The 14,306-nt window shown below is 42.2% G+C and overlaps 1 protein-coding gene across 3 annotated transcripts in view; it reads left to right on the top strand.

Moving 5' to 3' along the window:
- Positions 1-14,306, top strand: part of Dgki (diacylglycerol kinase iota) — a 453,557-nt gene that overhangs the window by 223,641 nt on the left and 215,610 nt on the right. For all 3 annotated transcript variants that reach the window (XM_052173449.1, XM_052173448.1, XM_052173450.1), the window contains exons 7-8: positions 8,294-8,365; positions 11,726-11,842. In XM_052173449.1, coding sequence (XP_052029409.1) covers positions 8,294-8,365; positions 11,726-11,842 — 189 coding nt within the window. The remainder of the gene's footprint in view (positions 1-8,293; positions 8,366-11,725; positions 11,843-14,306) is intronic.

Below are 14,306 nucleotides of genomic sequence, written 5' to 3'. Positions count from 1 at the left end.
TCACTACAGCTCAGCCTCCTCCACTGCACAGAGCACAGATCACATCTTTGTTCAGGTTCTCATTCTAGTGTTAGTGTTAGAATTATCTTCTGTGGTTCTTAATAATTCAACTATTATTGATTCAACATCCGTATCCACTGTATGTAGTATAATTAGGATTATACACTAGTATGTTAATAGTTAACACATTATGTTATAGACGAATGTTCCCACCCAGAGAAACTCTCCAAATATTTGAATCCTGCCCCTCTCTATCCTCCCCCGACTCAAGTACCCCCATTCTCCACTCTCTAGACTCAGGTACCCCCATTCTCTTCCTCCTGCTTATAGGCATTGGTGAGATGTGTAGCCAGGTGTTTTGAGGTACATATGGCATCTAAGACACCATTTAGTGCCTTATAGAAGACTAGATACAGTACAACCCCCAAACAAAGTCAAAACCATATTAAAATGTCAGTCTTTTCTCCCCGCCTCAAAGGCATATTTTACTCATTGCTACTACCTTCAACACAGCTGAGAAGCCAGGAGGAACAGGATCTGACTAATTTCAGATGATTTTAAAAGTCCCTTTCTCAATTGTCTTGGATTGGAACACACACACACACACACACGCACACGCACACGCACACGCACATGCACACGCACACACACACACACACGTGCAGAGAGACACACTTAAAGTTCACACACAAATAAATTGTATTTACTCCTATTAGTAAAGGGGTATTTTCCTCAACATGATAGTTTTTGGGAGAGCACAACCAATTACTCCTTGTATAGCCACGCAGCTGGTATGATTTTCAATTATAAGACTGTTCAAGCTGTCCTGGCTCTTTGATATCTGTGTTAACATCAAGTCTACTCTACAGCTTTAAATGCAAACTATTTTAACTAACATCTTTCTGTCTTGGAACTTAGACTGTTTTTTATTTTTGTTTTTTATTTTTTTTTCACATTATAAGGGTAAAATTACATTTTCACTAGTAAAGATATCCATTATGGGTCAAGCAGAGGTAGAAATGACTTTCTATGGTGGCACAGTCTTGTAATTGTAGCCAGTTACATTGATAGGAAAATGCTTTCACTTAAGGAACCTCCTGGGACTTCTAGCGAAGGATAAGCCCAGCATTTAAAGTATTATGCAGCTTGGTCTCTACTGAACAGAATGCTCACTATCTGCAGAAAATGTTTTTGTCATGGGCAGGGAGGAGGCTTCGTGGGTAAGAGAGCTTGCTGCACAGCGTGGTGATGTAGGGCAAGGCCCCCAGCACCCCTGTAAAAAGCTGAGTGTGAACTTATGTGCTACTTACTCCAACACCGCAAGGGAGGCTGAAACACAATAGCATCTGGAGCTTTCTGGTAAGTCATCATAGAGCATAGACAGGGAGGAGGAACCACAACCACACAAATCACACAAACCAAGCTGCTTCTGGCTCAGTGAGAAACCCTAACCCTAAGGCAGAGAGACACAGGGGAGGACACAGCTTAGTACAGGAGCACACATGTAAATATATACATATAGCACACACAAACACATGTATGTATAAATATATACACATACATACATGCATACACACATGTATACATAAACCTCTCTCTCACTGTCTCTCTCTCCCCTCAAATAATATATTTATAAAAGATTAAATACAAGTATCATAACTGATAGATACATCCATATATTAAGTACAAGCTGGTAGCTATTCTTAGGTCCTGGGTAAGCTGTGTGCCTGTGTAATGTCAGGCATATGGAATGGATCCTGGCATCAATTCTTTCTCTATATGGATGGTCATTGCTGTAGGAGTGGTATTAAGTTATACAGAGAATTCTGATTTCTGCTCCCTGAAGGTTTTCTTTTTTTAAGTTTTTTAATGAAATCTATGAGACGTTTTTACTTCCTCCTCCTCCAGGAGACTCAATTTATGATCTTGCTTGTAGCAAGGATCTTCAGTCAAATGAATGAAAAACATAACAGAACATATCAGAATCAGATGATAATGTTGGCCAGTTCTGATAGAGTGTATATTAATTGCAGTGATAATGGAAAGGAGTATCTTCCCATGTTGCCAGGGAAGGACAAGTATCTGTCTGCAGGTGTGACTCGGTGCAGCCCCAGTGATAAGTGTGTTACAGAACTATTGGAATAAAGCTACTGGAAATTCTCTTTCCAAAGACAAATCTTAGTGGGGGGCCAAATCGTCAATTGAGTCTTATAATTTCTTTGTGTGTGTACATTTTCTCACTTTGTGAGCGTTGGCATGTTGGTGGACATTGGAGACACTTTGTTTAAAGTTTTGGAGGTATGTCGAATATTATTCATTGGATCAAAGAAAACAAAAATATTGGCCGCAAGCCAAGAGGGTCTCTGATCCCAAATCTCCGTTAAATACAAAATCAATAAAATAGATTCAGCTATTTTACATAACCCCCACTCCTCTAGTTTCAGTCAGGGTTGTAAAGCTGAGTTCCACTTCTTACATGCCACAGATGTAAACGAGAGGCAGCCAGATTTAAAGTCACTTGGAAGCCATATTTAACTTCATTCCAAAGGCTCAATTTGATTGAAAATCAAAAATCTCCAAAGAATCAACAGAGTCACTTCCTTGATATTTTTAAGTCTGGAGTCAATTGGATCCAGACCATCTGGCCTCATGTCCTTATTTTCCTCTGAAAAACCACAGCGTCATTTGAAATCCAGTCAGGGAATCCAGTCAGTGCCATAATCACGAATCCGGACCAGAATTAAGCCCAAGTGATTAGGATCTGGCTCTTTTTATGCTTAAGAGACTGGCCAAAATCTCTTCCACAGCAGGTAGCCTGGGAACTTTGTCTATAAAGAAGGTGAACCAGTTCTGTGTCTATACATGTGTTAGATAACAACTCTGAAGCCGTAGTCACTGTGACTGATGGAAGAGAATCCAAAAAGAAGCCCCAAGCTGCTTACCAGGAGGGAGGCTCATTTTCCTGGTGACCCATCACAGTTCTGAACAACCGTTACGCTCAGGTCTATATTCCCATTATGCTCAGTGCCTCAGTTGTGAGTGTCCTTGTTTGTTTTGGGCATCTATCTGGCTGTGAAAACACACAGTAGAGTGTGTGTGTTTTCTCCTTGAAGCTGGAAGGCTAATACACAGTACAATGGATGCTACTGCATGCACACAGGTTGTATCTGTGAATAAAGTAGCACCAAGTTTGTCTTAGAAAGGAGAGGCTTCCTTGATACAGAAGTAGAGGAGGTCCTCTCTGATAGACTTTTAGCAGTCACAGTTGTCTTTTATATGTATACATAGACATTCTCACATATGTGTGTATGTAATGGTATAAAACCTCTCAGTTTGTCTCTTTTGGTGCTTATCATCATTAAAGGAGATTTTGAATTGTTCCCATTTTGGGGTTCAGAGAGAAGTTAGAAGTCTATGATTTGCCTGAAGCCACCCAGGCCATGAGAAGATCCACGAGCTGTTCTCAGCTTCATGTTCCTCTGCTTCTCCTTGATGTCTAATTCTCTGATATGTATGAATCAAGGAACTGGTATGAACTGGTACCTGGGTGGTAACACTCAGCAGATCTGTCAACGAGGCTACAGTTACTACCGTGCCACACATTTAACTCTATTGCTGTCTCACAAACAACATTGTGACACTGAGCACTTATGAGTGAAATTTAGAAATCTAGCATGTTTTCAGTGTCTGTAGGGGGCTGGTTATCTGCCTGGGTGAAGGCACTATGAGGAGGCATAGTTTCAGATAACGTGGGGTAGGATGTTTAATTAGAGAGCACAGTGTTCATAGCTGAGTTAAGATGTGGTAACAGCAACTCCCTCATTCAGTTAATAATGACCTATGTATGTACACTGGGCACATGATAGGTAAAGAACAGCTCAATGTTTCTAAGAACTATAGAGTGACCTACTGAAGGACCTTACAGTTCTTTTGGAGAAGAATTAGCATATCCACCAGTAACTTAGGACATCTAAATAGTGTCTATAGTAAGATTCAGATGATGGAGCCCATCGCCAATAGAGAGATCATTTAAACTGGAGTGATTTCAAGGTAGCGATGTTTTAAATCTTCTGTGGGTTTGAAATGTAGATACTGCATATAGAATGATGACAGCTTTCTGAGTGATTGACTGAGAATAAAGAAAGAATGCGGTCTCAGACATGTAAATTTAAAAAATAAGGCATACTATGAAATATAATTAGGTCTATCTTGCTTTGTAAAAATTTGTTGATAGAGTGGTATATTAATGTCAAAATTTGTATCTGGGGACAGGGGAGATAGTTAAGTGAATGAAGTGCTTCTCATGCATCTGTGAAGGTCTAGAGTTTGGAAACCCAGCACCCACATAAAAACTGGGTGAATTTGAGTGACTGCTTGTAATTCCAACCCTTGGGAGGCAGGGACAAATGATCCCTAGGCCGGGCTGGCTAGCCACACCAGCTGAATGAGCAAGTGCCAGGCGGAGTGAGAGACCTTGCCCCAGAAAAGGATGTGGAGGGTGACTGAGGAAAACACTGCATGTTAGCCTCTGGCATCTACTGTACACATGTGAACGTGCACTCACACATGCATGTGCCTGGACACATGCAAATGTGCGTAACACATGCATAACACATGCACAAATACACAGAGACAGAGAGAGAGAGAGAGAGAGAGAGAGAGAGAGAGAGAGAGAGAGAGATCTAAAGAATATCCAAAGTTGGTTGGAGGATTGTGGGTATTGCTAAATGCCTGAATTAATGGTTTATCCTTTAAGGAAAGAGGTGCCACTGAAGCCTTTGATCAGGAAACACTCACCAAAAGAACATCAGTTTACCTTGTGATGGTAAAGAATAAGTGGGGAAGGCCTGTTGATACCGAGACAAGTCATAATATGAGCACAGTGTCACATGTCAAGTGGGCAGGGCCACACCAGAAGGACGGACGGGCCGGGGTGTAGGGCCTGAGGAGTCCCTGAGCTCTGCCCCACCCTGACTCCCTCGTGCTTTCCCTCACACGCTTGTTCCTTCGATCAGACAGGATCACAGATTATTGCTCTACTCTGAAGAAACACACCATCTCTCTCTCTTACTGCTCCCTCAAAAGTGAGTCCAATGAACTGTCCATCTGTCTCTAACACAAAGCCATTTTGGCCTCTTTGGAACACACTGAACAGTTTGATATGTTTTGAAAAGCTTTGGACACATCATCTTCAAGCCCATTAGATTTTTTTGTCCTCTCAGTAATATTCCTGTCAGGATTATGATGCTTGACAGTGGTGCGGGGCTGGTGATTGCTGCCAGTGTACAGAGGTCAAAGCTCACCTGGTATTTCAGTTCTGTGACATAGAAGCAATACTGTCCTGGGGAAAAAGCCATTGCTGTTGACAGGAGGTTTAGCAAGACACAGATGGGGAGGCTGTGTCTGGGGAATCTGAAGATCATCCCAGGTGCAGTGCTTTACAGGGGAGCTTGCAGGAGGCATCCTGACTGTGGTTTATTATAACAAAGACACTAAACAAGGTCAGCAAAAAGAAAACACAGACTGAAGCCACCAAGAAACCAGATACCGCCAGCTTCGCCTTGGAGTCCTGTAAAATATGCTAAGTCCCTCCAGCAGTAAGCTGAAAAATACATAGAAATATTATTTACCCACCTCATTAAAACTCTTCTCCCAGAAATTTCACTGAGGCTTCTTTGCCTAAGTACTTTTTGTATAACACAAAATATACTAGACTCCCAGAAGGAAATCAGGGATTCAGCATAAATAGAACCATTCAAATTATTTTAGGAACTGAACAAAGTCTCCCAAAGGGTAAGATGCCAGATTCTATCCCTCAGCCAATTTTGCAAGCACCTTTCCTATGGATAGAAGTCTAAGAATGGTTAACTCTTGCTTGAACGACAAGTAAAAAGATCATCACTATTGCCAATTGTCGTGGAGAAGTAATTACAAAGCCAAGGGAATCTTGCAAATCCAGATTAAGAAGTCATGTTTACAATTTCTCCCTTTCTCCCTTCTGTTGCTTCTGTGGGAGGGGCTCTGTTGCTACTGGGGAGGGGAATGGAGATCAATATGGAGAGGGAGGGAAGATGGAACAATAACACAGTAACACTAGGATGCCTGAGAAAGCCATAGGAATCATGTTATTTTATATTTACATTTGCATACAATGCATGTAAGTCCATACACACACACACACACACACACACACACACACACTGTTTAAATGACATTACTCCACTTAAAGTGACAATGCTTTGCCCAGGAGCCATACAGCATCTCACAAAATCCCCAGGGCCAGGCATGGGAAACCTCCTTTAGAGTTGTTGGCAAGGAAATTGGAAAGACTGTCCATATAGACTCCTTCTGTTACCCTTGCTTTACTCCCAGAAGTTGAAGGTAAAGCCCCATTGCTGAAGACACTGAACACTTAGGAAAAAAGACAAGAGTCATTGAACTGGGTCTGACCTCCTCCTCTAATCTGGATTAGATCTTATAGACCATAAGGTGCTACTCAGGCTGCCTAAGGGGAAGAGGATTCAAGTCCTACTGGGCTGTGACACTTCTGAACCAACCACATCAATCCTCAACACAGAAGCATATCCATGAAGGTACAATAGTGACTCTGTAGCTTACTGGTTAGCCAACATCTGCCTAAATTAGACATAAGGCTAACTGAAGAGGAGGGAAATCCTGCCTGGCATTGTCATTTTACCTGGGACGAGTGAGGCCAGAGATCTCCTAGGAGAGCTTACTGCTGCCACTTTCCTAAACCAGGATAATTCCTGACTGGATTCTAGACACTTCTTATATACACACTTAAGCTTAGCTCTCTCCTCTATCAAAGATACTTCTTTTTACAACAGACCAAGACCACTACAGAAAACCACATCTAGTCAGAAAGCAGAGAACAATTCCTTGTGAGGTTCCCAGCCCCAAATGATATATCTAAAATACATCCTCTGCACTTAAGGCTCAGGGAACATCTTGGAAGAGGGAGCAGAATGGTTGTTAAGAGCCAGAAGATCTGCTGGGCGGTGGTGGCGCACGCCTGTAATCCCAACACTCTGGGAGGCAGAGGCAGGCAGATTTCTGAGTTCGAGGCCAGCCTGGTCTACAGAGTGAGTTCCAGGGCAGCCAGAGGTACACAGAGAAGCCCTGTCTCAAAAAAAAAAAAAAATCCAAAAAACCAAAAAAATAAAAAAGAGCCAGAAGATCAGGAAGTCTGCTGAGAGATTGAGTCTTTTAGATTTGGAGGGAAACCACACAGTAGGAGTGAAATGGGTGAATCTAGACTAGACTTTGAGCACCACTATGTACTTCCTGTGTGGAATTACTTTTCCTGATGGATGAGTCAATTTACTGGGTGGTTCTCAACCTGTGGGTCATGATCCGTTGGGGTAGCATATCAGATATCCTGCACATCAGATATACTGTACATCAGATATCCTGCACATCAGATATCCTACATATCAGATATGCTGCACATCAGATATCCTGCACATCAGATATCCTGCACATCAGATATTACATTGTGCTTCACAATGACAGTTATGAGGTAACAATGAAAAGCATTTTATGCACGGGGGTCATCACAACATGTATTAAAGGGTTGCAGCTTCAGAAGGTTGAGAACCACTGATTTGAGGAGATGTTTTGGCAATTTTATTGTCTTTGTTAGGCATGCTGGTTAAGAATGAGACTAGAAAGCTGCTTGTTTTGAGAACAGACATCCTGGGGTGGGGAGGTGGTTAGAGCCTTTGAATTTATTACTCAAAGCTTGGACTTTACCCAGACCCTAACATCTAGGTATTCATTTGTTACCTAATTTCTTTTTTACTGGGTTCTCAGATACTAAAGTTGAACAGAGCCTTTATAGTATATGACCAAGTGAAACAATGGTGTGTGTGTGTGTATGTGTGTGTATGTGTGTGTGTGTATTATAGTCTATATGCATATGCATATACCACACACACACACACACACACACACACACACACGTGCGCGCCGTGAAGTTTTTTTTTTTTTTAAGGAAAATCTCTTATGTTAGTGTGACTGGCTTAGAGAAGCTTATGGTGTTGGAGACACCACTACCTCCTTTGTCTCATGCTCTAGATGGTTCTGAATCAGAAAAACTATTACATGTCAGAAGGTGGAGAGGGTGGTGCAGTGTGGCACATGCAGTAACGGTTACTAAAGCAATGGATGACAGTAATGACCTCTCTCACTTCTGTAAACCCCAGGAGGGCAATGATGGGCTATCATCAATGAAGGAGGTTTTAAACTCTTGTCTCTTGTCCTACTGTCTCAGGGCTTCCAGCAAAAGTTCTCCTTCCACAGTAAAGAGATCGTGGCCATCAGCTGTTCCTGGTGCAAGCAGGCGGTAAGTGCTGGATAAATCAAGCCACACAAGCTCATGTGTGACCACAACTGGACATTCCGATGCGTGGGTTCCTGCCCGCGTTTGGAGTGTTACCCTGACTTAACATTCAGACTTTCTCAGACAGCATCCTTAGAAGAAGAAAGAGTAAAATTGTACAACAAAAGGAAATATAAATAGGGAAAAATGGAAATTTTTTACTTCTTTTGTGTAGCTGAAATCCAGGATAAAAGACCAGGAACCCTTCCCAGTTCTTGCCCTGGGACTGGAATCTAATGTTCCTTTTCGATAGAACACCTACTGTCGTCCTTATCCATTAGACTGCTGAGGATTCATTCTCATACCAGAGTAGAACACAGGGAGCCTCCAGTGAACTCTGCAACGCAGGGTCCAGGCGGCTGGGTTCCCCTGGTCAGGATGTGGGTGGCTTTGTTAGGGGCTTTGAAGAATGACTGCCTTTCACATTGTTTGTCAGGTTTAGATTCTTGTTTCTGTTTTTGTTTTGGGTTTTTTTGTAGCTATCCGTGTGCCCACTAAATTACATCCCTTCCTTGTATTTGGCCATGTGTGTTTAAGATCCCACACTAATGTCCCATTTGCTCTTCTTTTTCCTTTATCTCCCATCCTATCTACTCTGAAAAGTATAACCTTGACCCCTTTATCCAAAACACATGCCGAGCTTTGTCATTTGCTTGCCTCTGTGCCTGCTCTTCATGTCACCCCAACCCAGCTGGCAAACTGTCGCACCCAGGGCCAGATGGGGCTGCCGCCTACGTCTATGTGTAATAATCGCGACCTAGCCATACCCCCATCATGTATGAATTCTCTAACTGTAAACACGTCAGACATGACTTCAGCATTGGCAACACACTCGGAACAGTCTGTTAACCCCTTCTCTAGTCTTACAGTCTATCCATTTTTAAGATAGAGTCTTAATCATATAGAATTATGTTGTCCTTTTGTGATCCTCCTGCCTCAGCTGCCCGAATGCCGCTATTGCAAAGGAAACCTGAAAAGAAAGTTTGTGTTGTGTTAGTTCAGATAAGGCTTTACAGGTCTACACATAGCACATGCAACTCCTCAAACTAGCAACAGGGCAGGAACAGGTGTAGTTTGAATGAATTGCAGTTGACATTCTTGTGGGTCAGACTTTTCGCAGTATGGGGAGTCTGTAAGATCCAACCTAATAGTGTCCCCAGGGCCTTCATTTGTCAAGAGCCTCTGGTTCTCAGGTACAGACTCACTGGTCTGGATAGTTCCGGGCCACCGGCTCGCCACCTTTGTTTTTTCTTGCCATTTCCATTTCTTCCCAGTTGTCACACAGTTGTCACACATATAACCTCTGTGCTTCTGTTTGAAAACATGTGCATGAGTCCAAGGTTATCGGACTTCTAGTGAAACTCTATGTCCTAGGGGCAGTAGCATCTCCCTCTGGGATTAGGTGTCAACCAGAGTCTGTGCTGCCCATGCTGCTGGGTTTCCTGAACTGGTAAAAGGCTGCTGCTGGGACAGCATCTCATCTGCTCTGATAGGCTGCTGCTCCTGTGACCCTGGGTGATGTGGCTTGTTCAGGGTCTGATGGTCTGGAGCACTTTAAGGTGAACACCTGTATCCTCTTCACTATCTGTTGTCCGACTGAGTCACTACAGAGAGTGGCTTTTCACTTACCATTGTGGTACAGCTCTGGCCAGTTTCACATAATTTTAATATCCCAGAAAGTGTAGAAATTGATTTTGCAAGGTCATATGTGCGAAATATATGTGCACAAATTACGGTGTTGATATAGATTAGTAATATAAGTAATTCCTTCTAGAAATTTTGATGTCAAAGAAAGAAAAAGAAAGAAAGAAAGAAAGAAAGAAAGAAAGAAAGAAAGAAAGAAAGAAAGAAAGAAAGAAAGAAAGAGCTGACTCTCTAAGATACAGGAGGAAGTTTGGGGTTAAGGAGCTGAGTTCTTTGAGTTTATGTCTTGGCTCCAACATTTAAAAATATACAGTCCTGAGAGTGTCTCTTACTCTCTAGCTTGTAGATCACTCAAGTATAAGTTGAAAGAGTTGCTTAGGCAATGTTTGAAGCCCTTGTCACTGTAGAAATGCAATGGGTATGCATTGAGATTTAATTTTAATTGCTTAAAAAAGTAATCAATTTTGAAAGAAGGTGTTCAAATGACATTTTTGTGGTGTGGCATTCCTCTTGTTTAATTTGTTTGTAGATTCCAAACAATGGGTGGTATGCTGAATTATTTATTACTTCATCAGCATTTTTTCCATAATTGATAGAAATTCACTACTGGATCACAGGAGAGCTTCACAATATGTATATATGAAAACAAAATCCTTGTGACGGCACAGAATCAAATTAGACTGGCTGTGTGTGCCAGTTTCCCCCAGACAGTCCTAATTGATGTCTGTCTCCCAACATTGCTATTACCAGTGGTTCCTTAAATAGCTCCAGTTGAAATGGTGACTTGTGTGTTGGTTACAATAAGTATAATTCAAGTTGAAACTAATTTAAATAAAAAAGTCACCATGATTAGAATTTAAGTTCTTTAATTATTGCACAAGCTGATTTTATGTCCATTAGAAATGAAATGTCCCTGCAGGACTATCACCCCAGAGTCAAAAGAGGTGATTACAAATGTGACCAGGCTGAGGTCACATGCCAGCCTCCCAGCAGAACAGTGAGTTAAGCCCCTCACCCCGGGGTACTGCAGTGACTGTTATTAGCTTATATTTCCTTCCTTCCTGTAACGAACTCCTCCAGGCCCGTGGAACGTCACAGCACCACTGTATTTTTAAGGGCTTTAGATAAGCCTGGTAGAAGTGATCTCTTTGTGCTTTGTTACCACCAAGATTAACAGCTTCCCAGAAGAGACCTTTTGCTTCCTTCCTGGCTGGCTCCCTAAACTGGAAAGAATCCTTGAGAGGATTTACAACTGTGGTAGAAACAAACAGGCAGGAGATGGGCATTGCCTTCCCAGCTGTCTTCATGTTCTTCTCTGCATTATCTATCAGACACAGTTGTGTGTACTTAGATTAGTAGAGCTCGCCCATACTCAGCTGCTTTATGTAAATAGTCCATTAGACAGAATGCTGTAGAGAGCTCATGATGCTAGGCTCCTGTTAACCCCTGTTATGTCTACAATTGGAATGAATTACTCTGGTCTCTAGGTTCCTGGGCTGGTTGAATGCTGTTGAGATGGATGTGTTCTTGATGTGTGCATGTATGATTTTGTGCATGCATGCGTGCATCCCGTTTCTGAGTGTGTGTGTGTGTATGTGCACATGCACAAGTGTACTTATCCCTTCTTGCTGCGAATTACTTCGTATTCAGAATTTCTTATTAGCGTGTTTTTCCCTTCAGTTTCACAATAAAGTGACGTGCTTCATGCTGCATCATATCGAGGAACCCTGCTCCCTTGGAGCTCACGCTGCTGTTATTGTCCCGCCCACCTGGATCATTAAGGTGAAGAAACCTCAGGTAACTGCAGGACCCTGGTGCTGCTGGCCTAGTGCAGAGGAACATTAACTGCTGTGATTTATTTGCTTTTTCTCCCTCAGTAGTCTTTGGACCCTATGACCTTTTCACCTTCATCCCCCTGGTCTGGTGTTTAGCTGTCAGGTTCATCTCACTGGCCCACCACCTGACTTCACTAGACTCTCATGGAACCAGATTCCCATCCTCACGAAGGCCCACTGTCCTCCTCGCCCACGCGCAATGCTGCTCTATGAAGGCAGGTCTCCGGAGTTTCACTGAGTCCCAGTGAGCGTATATGGGATGCTTACACGTTCTCTTCGAAGCTTGAGGGGGTTCAACAGAGAGCAAAGTTTGCAAGCACCACAGTTTAGTTAAGACTTCTGCTAATATAAAGGGCCGGCTGTAAGTCATGACCTCCATTACATACAAGCCTGCTTAGAGAGCCACAGTCTTTTCTAATACAAATTGAATCTGCTATCTTAGTACCTAATCTCATTCTGTGTGGCTAGTAGTGGCTTTCCTGTTTGAGCCAATCTTCTTTGTGAGTGTGGGGGAACTTCCTGAGGATGTAGGGATTATCTTTCTGTTTAAAAGGTGGGTGGGGTGTATAGCTGTAGAAGGAGCAGCAGGCAAGACAATGGCACACGGTGTACTGTGATGTTCTTGGGCTGCGAGCTGAGGTGGAGCATGCTAGGTCTCTGAAACATGTGGGAGTAAGGACTAAGCTAACGGGAAGCCACTCTTTATTAAGGGTATATATATGGCTGCATCTCTATTCCAGAGTCCACAGCAAGCTCTTAGATAATGTTGGCGTTTCCCTGGGAAGTATAATCTTGTGGACCTAGGTATCATCTTAGTCATCTTTAGACATTATGCTGAATATAATGGTGTCCTGGATCATGGCTAATTAAATGCTTACTTAATTAAGAATATCTTCTTGACCTCATATTTTGAGGTAATGTGATAGAAGAAGATTAGAACTTGAAATTGGTATGTATATATAATTATATAAGTACACACACCCACACACACATATATGTAGAGAAAGATGAGGTGGATAGACAGATGACCACAGACAGACAGACAGACAGACAGTAGGATTCTCATTTGGAAGGCCATTCTTCTCTGCTACAGCCCCACCTTTCTTCCTTAAGCTTCTTCTCGATGTCTCTACAGGATTTTCTGACATTTTTCTGACTCCATGTTGTTAATATGCTGTGCATTCCACAATTTATAATTCTCTCAATCATGGTCTGATCACAAACTCAAGCGCTGTGAGCAATCTCTGGATTTATGGCTATGGATTTCGACAGCAGTGGCCACATGACTTTTCTTTCTGTCTTTAGTAATGGAACTGTGCTCAGAGCACTCTCCCTCCCTGGCAGGGTTATCTTCCTTGACTGTTACCCTACACGCTTTGGGTGTTCTTTCTAAAACATCGTCTTATTCTATCGTTTCTTTTCCATAAAGAATCCCACTACTTCAGAATAAAGTCCACATGTATCAAGAATCTGTCAACAAGCCTGAGCAGCGAACAACCCCTCATGCAAGTCTGCCTTCCTCTCCCAGAATCTACAAATAATGTTTTAGATACATTTATGTCTTCCCTAGGGAATATACACACAAAGGACTGAGTTGGGACACTGTAGTCTCTTTAAAGGTAGGATAATGTTTAGTCTTTTAAAGTTCAGTGTATAATGAATAACGCACATGTGTTATACTTGTACAAAGGGAACTTCAGATAAAAGTGTCTCCTTTCACTAAATTAAAATTTTAGACATCTTTCCTGGCTTTTCCATTCTATATCCGTATTTCTAGTGCTGGTTTGCATTCATAGAGAGGCATCATTGGGACAAATACCGAACTGTAGTGCGTTCAGGGTTGTTAATAAGTGGTATTGTGCTGCAGACAATTCTTCGGAACTTGCTTGGTTTGTTTAAAATGAGAATCTTGGGTAGGTGTCTCTAGCACTACAAGTAACTCTAACATAGGTCACTTTTTGCTATTTCCACTCTGTAGATATTTCAAAGTTGGCCCATACCCTACTGATAGGTTTTTACACTGTTTCAAATTCACTGATTACAGAAAGTGCAGTGTCCACCCTTTCTACTGCTGGATGAGCTCTTCTTCCTTAAATGTCTTGTTTTGACTGGATGATCTTTTATTGCTGGAGGCCTGTGAGACAGACTGACAGATTCTATTTACTGACTAACACAATTCCCCAGAATTGCTTAAGCCATTTCTTTGTGAACTCTGAAGAACTATTAGCATGTATGATTTGATGTTCCATGGAGCTCTTAAGCTTTGCTCCTCACCTTCACAGGCAGGTTTTCTTTGTTCTTTCCTGTCATCAGAACCACTTTTCTTCCAGTGGGATACCTGGAGCAGGAGGTGAGCATCCCTTAAATACACAAAGCTCTGGCTTCTACCTTCTGTGATCTGTCTAAACGTTGTCTGATATTTATGG

Source organism: Apodemus sylvaticus, chromosome 2 (assembly GCF_947179515.1).
Source record: "Apodemus sylvaticus chromosome 2, mApoSyl1.1, whole genome shotgun sequence".
Classification (NCBI taxonomy): Eukaryota; Metazoa; Chordata; class Mammalia; order Rodentia; family Muridae; genus Apodemus; species Apodemus sylvaticus.
This window is presented reverse-complemented; position numbering and strand designations above follow the sequence as displayed.